The 15784-nt window shown below is 40.0% G+C and overlaps 1 protein-coding gene across 1 annotated transcript in view; it reads left to right on the forward strand.

The window, feature by feature from the left end:
* The first annotated feature begins 173 nt into the window (after positions 1-173).
* The window catches only part of bsnb (bassoon (presynaptic cytomatrix protein) b), a 57009-nt gene continuing 41398 nt past the window's right edge, over positions 174-15784 (forward strand). The window contains exons 1-2 of the mRNA XM_034139557.1: positions 174-423; positions 7478-7868. Coding sequence (XP_033995448.1) covers positions 245-423; positions 7478-7868 — 570 coding nt within the window. The 5' untranslated portion in view covers positions 174-244. The remainder of the gene's footprint in view (positions 424-7477; positions 7869-15784) is intronic.

The raw sequence follows: 15784 nt of genomic DNA on the forward strand, positions 1-15784 counted from the left end.
ATTTGCGTGGTGACTTGAGATAACCGAGCGTCGTGAACGCGCACGTACGAGCCTCTCAAGTTCCCACCCATTGCGTCAGCGCGCTCCCTCGCTCTCTCCGTCAGTGCGCGTGCTCCGTGCGGGATGCTGAATTGTAGGTGATGATGGCGGAAGGGGAGCAGCGCTGAGTTTCATCTGAGTTTCCACCACAGCTGTAGAACCGTCTACAACATCGTTTCTCTCCGTCGAGACCTATCCCGAGGCGATGGGGAACGAGGCCAGTATGGAAGGGGAGGGACAGGCGGGACAGCCCGGCCCCGCCGTGCCTGCAGCAGGGGCTCCGGCTTCCATTTCAGCACCACCGGACTCTGGACAGCTCATCAAGCCGAGCAATGGAGCGCCAGCCGGAGGAAGTGGGGCTGCACCCGGGCCGGGGATTAACAGGTAGCCGCGATAGCTAGAACTCTTCTCCGGCAAACTGTGGAGAGAAATCAGGGAGGCTACTGTGCAGTGTTCGGTGCATCGGTACGGTGTGGAGTGTACATAGGCTATAGGATCAGCCGACTGCGTTCAGATAGACGTGAATGGGTGCTTAATTATTTATTTCTATATCCTTGTCAACACAATTCACCAACCCCCTTTGGAGACCCGTTTCTGCTTTTTGGCAGCAGCACCACCCTATTACTCAACGTTCATTTGGGTCGAAGTCAAATTTAATATGCAACGCTTTCGATGTAGAATCAATAATTCGTAAATATAGCGTTCAATAGGGATTTTTACGCCCGTTTTCACGGTGTCTGTCCTCAGGCATCAGTGGCTAAGTATCATTACTGAATGAGCGACATTTTTCTCCTCATAGCGATCAAGTAGCCTAAATATGAGTATTTCGGAATGGATCTGAAAGGATATGCCCCCCATAGTTTCACGTGATACATTAGAAATGTAAATGGTCAAAGTGCTCTTGATCTCTCACGTTGAATGCCTCACTCGCCTCTACCACATGTTAATTTCCTGAACATGCCTCGACATGAAAACCAGTAAATACAGAGTCATCCTAGGAAATTACCTTTCTGACGTTTTGTAGGGTGACAGTGCTACCATCAGACAGCGTCATTGTGAGCACAGGACTGTAACGCATAGCTGCCTCATTCATTCATCAGTACTCAAATCAAATCAATATGCAGCAGCTAGTGGAAATTGTTTCTCACCACTATACAGCACAGAAAGAGGGAGATTTCTGCTAAAACAGTGCCGTTGCATCCCTCTATGAGGAATCCAGACACTGAGCTCAGACATATTAACATTTATGAGTGACTTGAGTGACAATATTTCCATTATTTTTGCAGTTAAATGTAAAAACGCCTCCATTTTCCTATTACAAGACAATCAGAATAACTTCAACGCAAATCCAGCCCATATCATCAGTTTAATCACACATAGTAGCCTGTGTGTGTAGTGGGGGGGATTTGATATTGCCTTAATCATACAGTTCAACAGCTGTAGACCTATATACACAGTCAGACACACAGCTGCGTCTTGAATTTGCCACACCTGCATACAGTCTCTCACTACTTACCATTTTTAACCTTCCATCCAAGGTGCATGGGTACATTTCTTCATGCTACAAACCTACATCCAAGGCTAACATTCAAAAAATGTTGGGGAAAATCTATCCTGCCTGAGTTATGTCGTTAAATTACAAAGTGATTGTAACATGCAATGTGGAGCAGTTCGGATGTTCAGCTACTGTCAAATTGTAAACCAATAATAATGTTTAGCTTTGTCTATGTAAAAAAGCACTCCGTTTATCCACTAAGAAGCAGGTTTAATTTCTCTGTCATATCTTGATTTCTTGATTAAGACGGTTAGAGAGTGAGAGAGAGACAGTATATCATGTGGCTGATGGAAATAGGTTTCCTAAGATCAGGGCCCCCACACACCGTCTGAATCTTCCCCTACAAAGAACTTGCGAGTGTGAGAAACAATGAGACGGCGGCAGAGCTGAGACTGTAGATATGAGACTTTCATCTTAATTAAAATGAGTTGCTGCATTTTATGAATGTGCCTATTAATATGAATGGGGACATAATATGCTATATATATCCATACTCAGAAGTGGTTTCCATATAGGCAGTTCTATATGATATTTTATTCATGGCAGTCAAAGAGCTAAATCTGAGCCCATATGGGACTCGATCAAGCAAAGAAAGTCACCATAGCCTTCTGCTCCACAAAGCAATACAATGTTTATTTATTATCTAACCATAATAGCTTTGACAACATCCTGAACTGATGACCATAACTGACGAACATTCAGAATTGTAAGAAATAATGAATTGTGTTGAACGCAGCTCCAAACATTTCCTATGTTTTCAACAAGCTAGTAAATGAGCCACTTCTACATTATTGTCTCATTGTTTCCTGTCTAACAACCAAATTAGTGACGAGCGGTACATCCGCCGTCATGTACTTTATATTACAAAGTGCTAAAAGCTACTTCATGCAGTCTTTCCAAACAATGTAAATCATCAAGTAATAAAAATCGATATAAATCAAAAGTCCATTACAAACCTGAAAAAAGCTGTAGTTCATACAACCCATGAAAATGATGGATACAGTCATGCTCTGAGACAGAGTGAGCAAACAGTATGCCCTCATGATTAATTTACCTTCAGCAATGAGAGCATTGTGCACTCGGTAGCCAACACATAGCAAATGGTTATCACAACAAATAATGCAGAACCAGATCTTATTATTTATGAGGTTATGACAGCCCTAGGATACAGAAAAAGAAATGACTACCTATGAGTCATGGGCAGTGTAGCATTACTGTCAAGATGTCTCAAGATTGACACTTTAATTTAATAGGAAAATGCCTGTTAAAGCTTAATTATTCTTTCAATGCATGTTACATGTTGGGATTTCAGTGGCAAACAGCTGGAGTGACAACAAATGCTTCAAATTGTTCTGCTTTTATTGAGTGTGTGTATTTGATATGTAAGCTGAACCAGTGCAACATACTTCCACCGTGTGTGTTATCATCTCAGACCGTAGATGGTCCATGCCAGTACTAAACCATGGCTAAATATGGCCACTCCCTTGTGCCGCTCTGTGTATTTTGGCAGAATGGAAACAGTGATTTGTGTAGTTAGAGGTGCACCTAACCCAAGTGGGTGCTGTTCATTACATTAGAGACAGAGCTAAGAATACGATTTCACGAGATAAAAACCTACCCAACGGTCTTTGAAAAACCCAGATGGTTGTTTAACAACGCTGTTCTGAATGTGTCTCCAGAATCCTCGAAGACTCTGTGACCATCTGGATGGAAAACAAATATGTTATCTGTTGCACCATAAAAAGATCTTCAACCCAATTTGCATTTCAATTTGAAACTACTTTTCCTAATATTTCGTACATGTCATGAGTCTTTACTCAATACAACCATAATGTTAATCTATAAGACACATCAACATAGCAATATAAATCTGTAATTTTGTTTCATGATATACACATTTAGCAGACATTCTGGCTACTATCTCTGTTTAATTAGGAATCATAATTGCAACTCGGGATACAAAATAAGACATCTTTTTATGGTGCTGAGGGTGGGATACATGTTTTTCCAGATGGTTAGAAGACTCTCTAAAGTTTCTGAAAATGTCTTCAGAACAGCAGTAATTCTTCTAAAATGTCTATAAAAGTTTACCAGCTATTTAAATGTTTTTTAGAAATAGAAACTTTGACTTTAATGTACAATACATAAGAGGCACAAAGCTTATCTAAATGACACACACCATCAAACAAAACATAGCTGTAACACACAGTCTGCTATCTTTTGGGATCCTTGAGGGGCGCTTATTGTGATTGTATGTAGCTTGCTTTATGTGACAAGCCTTTTCTTAATGTGTCGCACTGCAGGTGGGAGATTTAAAGTTTCAGCACAGCTCCTGCATTTGCATTTGACCAACATAGTCTCTCCCTCGGCCATGTTCGACTGCTCATCAATAATCTTTCAAGGGTTTGCCAAACCTGTCCAATTTTAAATGATAAATTGGCAGCAAATAAGTAAAAATTAGAAGTGCATTGGCTTTCAACACCCCTGTTCACCTCTGTCAGAGAATGTAATAATTAGTTTAATGAATATTGGAACAGCATTGACTTGGGTCTATTTTTCACAGCCTCTGTCCAAGGTTTGGCTATACGAAGAAAATAAAACACATTCACTTTGTTTCTGATTCCTTTCCATTTAGTTTGAATGCAGCACCAACAAGGTGTTTGCTAACAACATCAACTAAAAACCAGTTCTTTAAAAATGATGCTTTTTTCATCATGTTTGACAGAAATCACATAGATATGTTTTACTTTCTTACTTTCAGTCGGGTAACAGGAGCTGATAACGAAACACCGTAAAACATTAAACCCTTTGTCTAACAAGTAATGTGTCCATCAGCCACAGCATGTCAAAAATAGAATTCACCCCACTGAATATGATAAAGTCAGGTGTATTTCCCTCAGGGGCTAATCATTACCTCTTTCCATTTTACTTCCAAAAAGATTATAGTCACTGACATTCTTCACACCTAAATCGATGGGCATTTCATGTGGATGTATTCTCTACATGATGCCTTTAATGTGCATCTGGCCCTCACAAACAAACGATGCATTCAAACATGTTCTTATGCATCCACTACATCTGTGGTTTGACCTTCCCATATTATTAAATGGATGACTGGATATACGTTTCACTCAGAAGCCAGAGATACAAATCAATAAGAAACGTATAGAATCTCCATTGTAGGGATACTGATACAGATAAACTGTGTCAGGCTAAGATTAAGTACTGTCTAATATTTTCCTTTTCTATCTCCCTGACATATTTGACAAGTCATATGCATTACATTACACGTCACTTGTTAGACGCTTTTAGCGACTTACATACTCAATACTGTGGGGATTGCCCACAGGAGCAATTTGGGGTGAAGTGTCTTGCTCAGGGACACAACGACATGCTGACTGCAGTGGGGTTTGAACCTGTGCTCCCCTGATCCGAACACTAACGCACTAATCCACTGCACCACACGCCTCCGCCAATGTGAGACAATGTTTTTTTAAAGAATAAGGGATCTGTACAAATCGTTTTTTTAAGTAACCAGTTGTTGATAGTTAAGTTAACCCCTTCGGCACCTTGTACCAGCCAGTACTTTGATTTACGCCCTCAGAGTTGGTATTGTCAGTAACAACCTGGTATTGGTGCAGTGCTGCCGGAGGATGCCAGAGTAATGGGCCCACATGTCTGCTGGGATTTTAATGAACATAACTTTGGTTTAATCTTTCCTTGTTCTGTGTTGAAATTGAAATGGATTTTACAATTACTTTTTGATCAAAGTTTTTATGTCAGGAACAGGAGAGGCTCAGATGCTGGCCTGTAAAATGTTGGGTATCTTGCCAAATAGGAAATAGTTACCTTCTCTTTCAGCTTTATAAAAGCTGCTACTCATAAATTCATATTTTTAGTATATCCATCTGTGAGATGTCACTCTAAAGCTTTTACTGTAATTGGAACCACTCTCCAAACTATCCCAATGAGAAATGTTTATTGACTTTTCCGTACCTGCTTGGTCCCACCTGTCCAGTCTGACAATGCCAAAACATATGTTCAAATCATGATGTCCAGTGTGTGCCTATTAACACAACAAGAGTTTATACACTTTATGCATCATTTAAATAAATAGTTTAACATTTCCCAAAATGTTGACCTTTAATTGTCACTTACACCTGGAGCTCCCATTACAACACTTTGCCAACGTAGAAACCCTTTGCTATCCACTTTGTGATAAAGCAAACTATTTCTCTAGAAACAAAGCCACACGTCAGTAGCTTTAACAATATCCTCTCACAGCAGGAAAGCGCCGGTCAATGTATAAAACCCAGTCACGCCTGTGTTGAATTTCAAATGTAACAGTCCAGTGATGGTATGAAGAGTGCAGGTTTTCCTGATGGGCTCACGACTGTGAACACAGGACTCCTGTGGAGAGTGGAATAATGTCAGAGTTGTGCAGCCTCTATCGGCTGTGACTCATAATTGCTAACAAACTCGAATTGAATTCCTTTATTCCTCCATTTATTTCCAATAATCTTTTCACTGTAAATGCAGGGCTGCTGTTGAGACTGTCTGGAGAATGACGAGCATGACAAAAGGTCTGAGTTGTTATGACAGTGGAAATCCTCCATTCCTATTTAATTATTGGTACTAATGCCTGAGGGCTAAAATGAGCAAGAAAACCAAAAGTTTACAGTGCTGTTTCTGATGCACTCATTTGTTCCACCCTAAACATGTTGCTGAAAGCAAGCCACAAAGAGCACTTCAAAGAAACTGATAGAGGCTATATAAAATATTCAACATATGCCTCACAGTTGGCCAAGGTTTTGAGTAGTCTGATATCACCCTATGAACAACTATAACATGTTTTAATGGCATGTGGACCATGTGCATGCCACAGCTGAAGGCTTCCAAAATATACTCGTCAAGTAGAAGTACTGTTCGTTCTTGAATGTACTTTGAGATCACTGGTATGAAAAACATGGACAATTATACTTGTGACAAAGTGTTCTCAGCGTTCTGGAACAAAGTCAGAGGTGTAGACTCAAATGACCAAACATTCTGTAAGTGGTGGTCAAAAAAACAAATTTCAGTATGCAAGTTCGGACATGAGTGCAAAGACTTTAGATTTACTCGTCATTTGTAAAACAATGACTTGCTCCCACCTCTTACAGGAGTGTAACCTAAATTGTGCATGAAGTGTTTTAATTGCGTTTAGGATGTTGGATGAACTGTTGTGCTGTTTGGAGAGAATTGTCTAAAGGGTTTTGCAATGTGTGAACTCGTTAAGGACAAATATTTGTGTTTCCATTTGTAATCCACCTTTTCTTTCTTGTTAAATCTCCTTCTATTCAGTTTTTCAGCTAAAATCCTGAAAGTTGGGTAACTAAATTCCACATTGTTATAAATAAAAGTGTTATATGATATAAAAATAAAACAATGACAAAAATAACACTCGCAAAAAAATGGGAAGAGTACCCCCCCAGTAAAGTTACCATAAAGTCAGGAGTTACGTCATGTATTATAACATTTATTCTCAGAGCCACTAACTGAGAAATGTATTATCTCCAAGTGAAGGCAGGACATTATGTCTCGGAGCCACTGACTAAGTGTGGGCGGGGCAGCTTCTTTCCATCTGAGAAAACTGCATGTCTCGCCAAGAGTGAGGCTAAAGCAACCATGTGGCGCTCTGCAGATGTCTCCCTTAGTAACGACAAACAGAGCTATCAGAGGCTCTGGAGCTACCTCCTACTGTAAGGTGTTTTGAAAGGGTAAGGAAGCCTCCTTCACTTTTGTAAGTGAGGGCACTTAACATGTGTCCTAGGTAGGGGTGATGGAGGATGTGTGTATTGATTGGAGGATTGAATCCATTGTCACTCTCCTTATCATTCCTTCCAGACCACCCCCGTCAGACCCAGGCCCTAAAGCAGGAGTCCAGAGTGGTCATGGGACAGGGGACCGGTTGGCCTCTCACGACACTCATCAGCATGCCGCCCCTCAAGGAGAGCAGGGCCAGGGTCATGTGGCGCGGAAGAGTCTGCATGTGGATGTGGGGAGCAGCAGGACGGGGCGGTCCCCCTCTGTGTCCCCGGACAGAGGCAGCGTTCCCACATCCCCTTACTCTGTGCCACAAATTGCACCTATGCCTAGCAGCAAGCTGTGCCCGGTCTGCAAAACCACCGACCTGACGGGCAGCGGGGACGACAAGCCGACCTACAACACCTGCACTCAGTGCTGCTCCATGGTGTGCAACCAGTGCGGCTTCAACCCCAACCCGCACCTCACAGAGGTAAGTCGTGCGTTCACAAGATGATACAATTGTAGGGACATTCTTCACATTTTCCCAAGTTACTTTTATTAGTTTTATTTGTCGTTGTCAGGTCACTGAACATTTCTGCTTGCGTTTTAGTGTGTTGTATGCCTCTTCTGAAATCTATGTAGAGCTCTTTAGATTGTAAACACTTCATCAATGGTGTCAGACTTATGGAATATATCATGTTACCTTAATCACTGAGTATTTTAAACCTTTTGCTTTATAAAAACAATATGTCTACATGTAAGGACCTTCAACAGTGTGATCTTGCCACAGCCAGCCCCCAGTACTTGGCAGGTAGCAGGTGCTAATTGCATACCCTGCCTAGTTTCATCGTTTTCGCCACAAACAACCTAATACATAAATATGATATACATATTATGTGGGACAGGTCATCAGTATCACTCTGCCCTGAATTACAAACACAGCCAGCATCTGCCATTGTGCATTCATGTGGAAAACAAAAACATCTAAAACACTACCACGAAATGGCAAAAAAACTAAAACAAAGCTGCTGTACAATTGAGTGCACAAACAGATTCAGAGTGAATTCAGCCATACCGTATTAAAGACTGACTGGAGGCAACAAAAAAAAGAGAGCACTCTATGACGATGATTTACCAACAAATGGTTTTCTGAATGAAACGTTATAAAGATATTTTACAAACCTGTTCACAGAAAACCGGGATATTATAAGTCCTTGTGATTGTGATCAGGCAGACGAATCCTGCTTTAGAATAGGATCAGGCGTTTTGATGTCAGGATTATTTACTCCAACCTTATTTCCCCAATGTGGAGCAACACTCTTGTACAGTATATAAAAACCATGTATATTGACTGTACCGCACATTGTACAGATCTCTGTTTTAAGTCTTGCAGTTTTTAATTTTTGATGTGCTCCCTCCCTACGGGTACAGCTCTACCCATTCATAGCATAGCGGATGGTGTTGAGGGAGGCTGTATGAGGAAAAATGACGTCAGAGCCTACCTTATATATTATTAAGCATCTTCATATGAACAGGAAGGTCTCTCAAAGCAAGTGTACATTTAAAAGGATGTTGTTTATTGTGGGGGATTCAGGTGCTTCAGTTTGGTTTCACTTGTTCAGTGGTAATTATTTTCTCGTTGACATTTGTGAGTAATGTCGTTGATGACTATTGTTGGCTGTGACTGGCTCGCAGGCTGGATTGCACCAACTGGAACTGAGCTGGATGTGAGTTAGTCGCACGTTGATTGAGAGTCGTGGACTTTTTGCTCGAGCCATTGTTTGCCTTGATTGATGAAGTGTTTAATGATGTGGTTAGCTCATGATCTTTAATCCCCGAATTAATGGTTATCACACAATTTTGTGCCCAGTAACATATTGGTCACTTCATAATAGCTGTAATGAATTGTAGGACCTTATCTTAAAGCAAGGGTTATGTTCTTCTCTCGCTGATGTTCATAGTCAATGCACACAACCCTTAAACAAAGCTCTATCCATCCTTCCTGTCAGGCACTAGTGAGCATCCAAATCATGCCCGGAGCCTCTCCAAAACAAAGCTTTTTATAACGCAGCCAAACGCACCACATCCCCCCATCGTTCACAATCATTCACATGCACCTAAGCAGTCATCACCATTAACAGGTAGCTATTGCCTTCATCCTAAAAATAAATGACTTCCCTAATTTGAATTAGTCTATGCTTCACTGTTACTGTGACTCAAGTGCGGCTGTGTCATCCGTCACAAAGTTTCACATCAACTCCAGTGAGTCATGTTGCAAATTGTAGCCGAGATGCAATGTCAGTTAAGCTGGCCTACAGGCTATCAGAGTAACTGTAGACTGAATTAATACCAGGATTCAGGGAGTAAATGTTAAAAAATGTTTTGTGGATGCATGCATTTGTATGTAAGTGTGTGTTTGTATGCTTAAATACATGCTGTGTATAAGAATGGAGACTTTGCAAGGTTGCGGTAGATGTAAGGACTAGAAAGAATAGCACGGACCAAAGCGGAGACAGACTGCAGAGGATAGATCGTGGCAGGGAGTGAAAGGGAGCATGGCAGTAAAGGGAACGGCGGAGGTGGATTTTATGTTTTTTTTTTCAGCTCAGCCTTGGTGAGCTTGTCAGATGCTGGCAGGGAGAGAGACTCTGAGGGAAAGCGTTCAGCCTCTGGAGACCTGAAGATTTACCCCCATAACCTACTTAGCATGGATTGGGCTCTTGCCTCACTGCAGCAGATCTAACACAGCCTTATCACTCATCAGTGAAACTAATGATGGCCACATTGTTGCTGATCAAGGTGACGATAACGTTGAAGAAGACGATGACTGGAATTAAAGTCACTCTGATGGTGAGGACAAGAAGAGAGAAGCAAGCTAAGAAAGTTGAAGTGAAAGTGTCTGTTCTAAGCAGGATCAGATGTTGTTTGACTTGTGTTTACGTGGAGACAGACTTTCAGGATTTTCAAGGATTACACTTTTTTTTGGTGTTATTTTGTGAAAAATCACCTGTTGCATTTTCTATTAACGACAGTATCCTATTGATATCAGTTTAATGATTGTCTCCTGATTAAAACAAGGGCTCAGTTCCCTTTGTCAGCTGCATTACAAATAGTTTACAGACACTGATTGAACTGTGCCGGATTACAGAGATAAATTATGAGCAAAATCTGTTACTGAAGAGGATTTCCCTTCAAATGACAGAACGATGGCAGTGCTGATTAAAATGTTCATAACCGAGGGCGATTTCCATTTTTGGATATTTTAGATTATGCTTATTCACCACAAAGTCCCAAATGAATCTCCAGCTTTGCATCAAAAGTATAAATTCAAGAATTCTTTTCCCCCCCTTTTTTACATTTAGCAAGAAGGCGATTCACAGTGGGATTTGACATGTAACAGAATCATGTAACATTGTGTGAGTAATGACAACAGATGTGGAAATACAAGTTGATGCCGTGTTAAACTACTTGAATAAGGGAATGTAACTTATAGAGATGTAAACAATGAGCAACACATGGGTGTTGTCCCACAGTATGTTACAGGGCTGTCAGTAAACCTGAGTTGACGAGATTTATTTAGACATGTTGGCTCTGAACGTGCAAGCAATCAAACACGTCATCTTGTGCGTCGGGTGCGGATGACGTAGAAGACAGAAAGATAAAAAAATAGCAGGACATTTTTTTTCAGGAAGGTGGGGTTTAATTAAAGACTTTGTGATCAAAGAGGGGAGGAGAAGTAGGGGAAGCAGGACTGACATGGATAGACTTGGAGACAGAGAATAAAAGAACAGAGAGAAAGTGAACGCACCCTAACAGTGTTCTCCCACCATCATACCGGGGAACATCTGCTTTATAATTGGTCCAATTTCTATTTATAGATTGTACCCTCCTCCTGTCTGCAACAATGGCTTGGTCCTGTGAAGCCACAGCTGAGAGACAGAGAGGGAGAGAGACAGAGAGAGAAAGAGAGAGAAAGAGAGGGGTAGCTGTGTGGTCGCAGAGGGATACAGAATAAAAGAGCAAAGGCATCATCATAAATGAACTATAATAGTTAAGAGTATTCACGCGTTGCAACACTAAATGATTCAGCCCCAATACAAAAATACAGAAATAAGATAAGAAATATTCTGGGGCAATTTTGAGAAGAAAGTGTTTCTCTTTGCAGTTTGATTTGCTTCTCCATGATGAAGGCATCTGCATTGCAAAAGCACACTGCAGATGGATTAAAAAAACTATTTTAACTTCTTATTAGTTTTCTTTGAAAAGTGCCTTCGAACTGCTTCTTTTATCCAGAAATCCCACACACTAAACAAGACTAGTTTTCAACAAATGCTCCCACACAAAATACTCTTTTTATATATCTGCCTCCCCGATCAAAATACATTTCTATCAGTTATGTGGTCACTGTTTTTTTTACTCCAACATAAACTATTTTACATTTGAAAATTCCAATGTATACTTCAGTCCAAAAACAAATTCGTATTTTGTTGTTCAAGCTTTATTTATTTATCTTTTTCTTTTATGACAAACATAACTTTTGAATGTGAAAGGGGCTGCTCTTAGTTATGACAAATAATTCTCACCCGACTCAGCCGTTCTCCTCAGCTGTACTGTACAGAGCATTTTAGCTTCTTTCAGCTAATTGGTTTTGTTTTAATGGTCCGCAACTTTAATAATGTCTAGCTGGTGAACATAGTGGAGCGTTTAGCAGCTGAAGAGGTAGAGTGCACGTTAGACCTACATTTGACAGGTGGCCAGACATGCTATTCGACATAATGCAAACGTTTGTTCTGTGTCTACTCAACGTGTTCTTCGGCATCAGTTTGCTTAAATGTTTGCCACAACAACTTAAGGTATAATCAGGTGATATGATGCCAAACTATGTGTTTACAGTTGTGCTCCCAAGGTGCAGCTTTAAGGTTGTCTAAATTGAATTGAGTGTAGTCCATAAATAATTTTCCACTTGCACTCTTTGTGTAAAAGTACAGTATGTATTTAGCCGTGACTAGAATCTACTGTGAGTCATTCTGTCAACGCTTCAGCCCTCTCCTTCCTGCAAAGGCACAGCTGTGGGATGCAGGCTTCACGTACGATACTACTTCGTATCTCCGATAGAGACGCCGGAGCTTTAGCTGACTTGGATGTTAACGTTGCCCAAAGTACATTTTCTCAAGCTGCTAGAGTAACACCAACCTGGGAGAACGAGCTGTCCATAGCATCAGAAGTGAACCGTCATTATTTCAAAGGGTTTTTGAAAGCAACTTGTTAGTCAAGGTTGTAAGTGTCTGAGGTACATTATTGATCTAATGTTGAACTTAAACTCTTCAAGACTTTAGTGCTTGCTACAAAGTGAGAGTTCCTTGAGTTTTATTGCATGCATATTGTTTATTCATGTGACCACATTAACACAACATTATCAGTTGTCTAATATATTTAGAGAGTTTACAAATAATATGTGAAAAATAAATAGAAATAAATATTTACAAAAATAATGTTGTCATATCATTGAAGGATAAATCCATTACGCCTCAAGGGAGCAAGAGCCTGGTTCCTAATCCCCTCAAATGTATTCAATGTTTAGTATCAGACATTTCTAATCCGCCTCTAACTCTGCGTCATCTGGCACCGCAGATTCCACGACATTCAGATCTAGCAAAGTTGAAGACACTAGGCTGTTGTATCGATCGCTCACCAATACTTTCATGGGCTTTACTTGTGTGAAGTTACATTTTAGCAAAGGACAGAATGGCTGATATACAGTATGTGATGCATGAAGAGAATCAGGATGGTGTTTTTGGTGATTTTCGTCTCACAAAAGGTTGAAATGTTTCAAATTTGGGAAAAAGCATTATAATTTGGGTCCTTGAGGAAGAAGGCTTTGGTAAAATGGCACGTTTCTTTAGGGTTGAGGTTACTGTCTGTCTTCTGCCTTGAATCTGCCTGTAAAAAATATATATTCTGAATGGAAGTTTAGTCATTTTCTTTTTGAGGCCAACTGCTATTCATCAAAGGTTTTGCAGAAAAATTAGCCATTTAATTATTTGTGAGGACAAAGTGAGCCGTATTTTCATTCTTGGTTTCCCACCAACAAGAGTCAGCCTGCCTGTGTGTCATTTGTAATTAGTTAGAAACTGAGGCCGTGGCACATCAGAATTAAAAAAATCCCTCTATGACACATATGATCCAGTATTTCAAATATATATGTATTACCTATTCGATCCTATATTCACATGGATTTTACGCAAATATATGTATTTATATTAAAAAGGTTTGATTATTTGTACTCTGAAAGCATGCACAAACCTGAACATTTGGACTTCTTACATGACTCCTATTTTTAAGTATGCTAGATTTACATTAGAGTAATCACTGTGTTTAAATGTTTTCATTTGAATCCAATTAGCTTTAAAACATTGAATATAAATGTGAGACGACGAACTTCTCACTCAAACTGTAAGTTAAATATATTAAATCAAAATATAGAAAGATGTCAGAGTTTTTGTGACAGTGTTGTGCACAGTGATGGCAGACTGGGGCATTCAGTGGACAAACAGTGTGAACTGGGTCAGGAATCCAGCTGAGACACTACACGCTCAATTTTGCATATACCAAAATATTTTGGAAAGAGAACTGCCAGAGAGTAAATCTAGGAGACAGGTTTGATTATTCTCCTGTAACCCGTTGCATTTAATATCCCGGTGTGCTATAGTCCATTGTGCTCTGCTTTTCAGCAGCAAATAACAGCAACCATTACCCCTTTCAGTCTGATTGGATTCAGATGGTCCACCTGTGTCTTTTTATGTTTTATTTTGTTTACTTAGTTAAACACAATAACACTGAATAAACTTATGGAGAGCTTACTTTCTGCAACATGGTGAAAATATGGTGGTTAAAAAAATGTATATTAGAATATAAACAATGATAAGTTGATTTAATTGACAGATCTGTAAAACTGATTTTCTCCACCAGTAAACCTGCAAAAGCACCACTTGAAATCCTAAGTATCTTGAAAATATAACATTTAGCATTAACACAATAAATACAAATTACGACCAAAGTCGACCAATCGTGAACAAGAAGGCAGTCCTAGGTAGCAGCATTTATTTTGCAGTAAATTAAACAATAAATAATTGATTTGCATTACACTGCGTAGGTGTTCATTGCATTGTGTACATCTCCTGCACCATATACCAAGATATAATGTTCCACACTTCCACTCTGCACTACTTTCCAGCATCCTCAGGAACACTGTGGCTCCCTGCGGTGCCTGACGCTGCGACAGCACAACAAACAGCATGAATGGAAAATTAACTTATCATTTCTACTCGTCTTTTCACGCTGCTTGGCAATGTTGAGGAGAAAAACAGATGTGTTTTATTGAGATTGTGCTTGTGTAGTTGTTTGTAGCACTGACCTGTAGATCAGAAAGAGACACATTGACAGGAAGAGGGAGGGAGAGGCATTGTAAGGAATATCAATGTCTTCCAGCCCATTTGACTATAGGCGTTGATACACCGCTGCATTATAAGCATCCTCAAACTGCAGTGCTCAGCTGCTGTGCGCACGGTGATGATGCATTGTGATCTTACAGACCGAGCTTCCTCTTTTGCCTGCGTTCTTGTTCGGTGAAAGTTTGATTTTGTCTTGAGGTGTTCTGTACTCAGATTTCCTAGGGAATGATGGAATGCATGATGTCTCACTCCTGTCAACAAACTGGGCAGCAACACATGGGTAACTCTGCACCTCCATCTAAAATCCCAACACAAAATTGGAATCTGATATGATTTTAATGTATAGTTTTTTTATTGTACAATCATAAAAATACCATTTGTACAGTACCAAAGTTGATTTATTTAGAATGGCAGGATGATCTGGGAAAGAAAGGGGTAGGGTTGTTTTAGGTGAGCTGAAATGAGGGTTGTTTGCAATGCGATGAACAAGGCAGAACGAAGTGGAGAACCCGTGGGTCAATACTCGCTTCGATGAGCTTAATGCCTCATCACTCCCCCTCCCACAGTAATACAACATGGTTCTATTGTTGGACTCATTTTTAGCTGATATTAGAATGTGTATAATTTGTTGTTTTATCAGGTTGTCGGCAGAAAATGTGTTAACGATTTTGAGCATTATTTATTTATTTTCTAAGAAAACACAATATCTAGGTCCAGTTTCCAAAAGCTTTTCTTTTTTTTTGACCGAGCTTTTGTTAAAACCCTTAGATGCATAAGTGGGTCTTTTTTGACCTGGTGAGGTGGTTTTCTTGAAGTATCTTTGTAATTCCATTTTTTTTATCATTTCATATTCCAGCTATTCCTCAAAAAACATGTTTTGGATATCATGCCATTCACATTTTTTATTTACATTTTAAGAAATTGTAGTTTTTGTATTACTACCCCAAGCTTCCAT

The sequence above is a fragment of the Trematomus bernacchii genome, unplaced genomic scaffold (genome assembly GCF_902827165.1).
Source record: "Trematomus bernacchii unplaced genomic scaffold, fTreBer1.1, whole genome shotgun sequence".
Classification (NCBI taxonomy): Eukaryota; Metazoa; Chordata; class Actinopteri; order Perciformes; family Nototheniidae; genus Trematomus; species Trematomus bernacchii.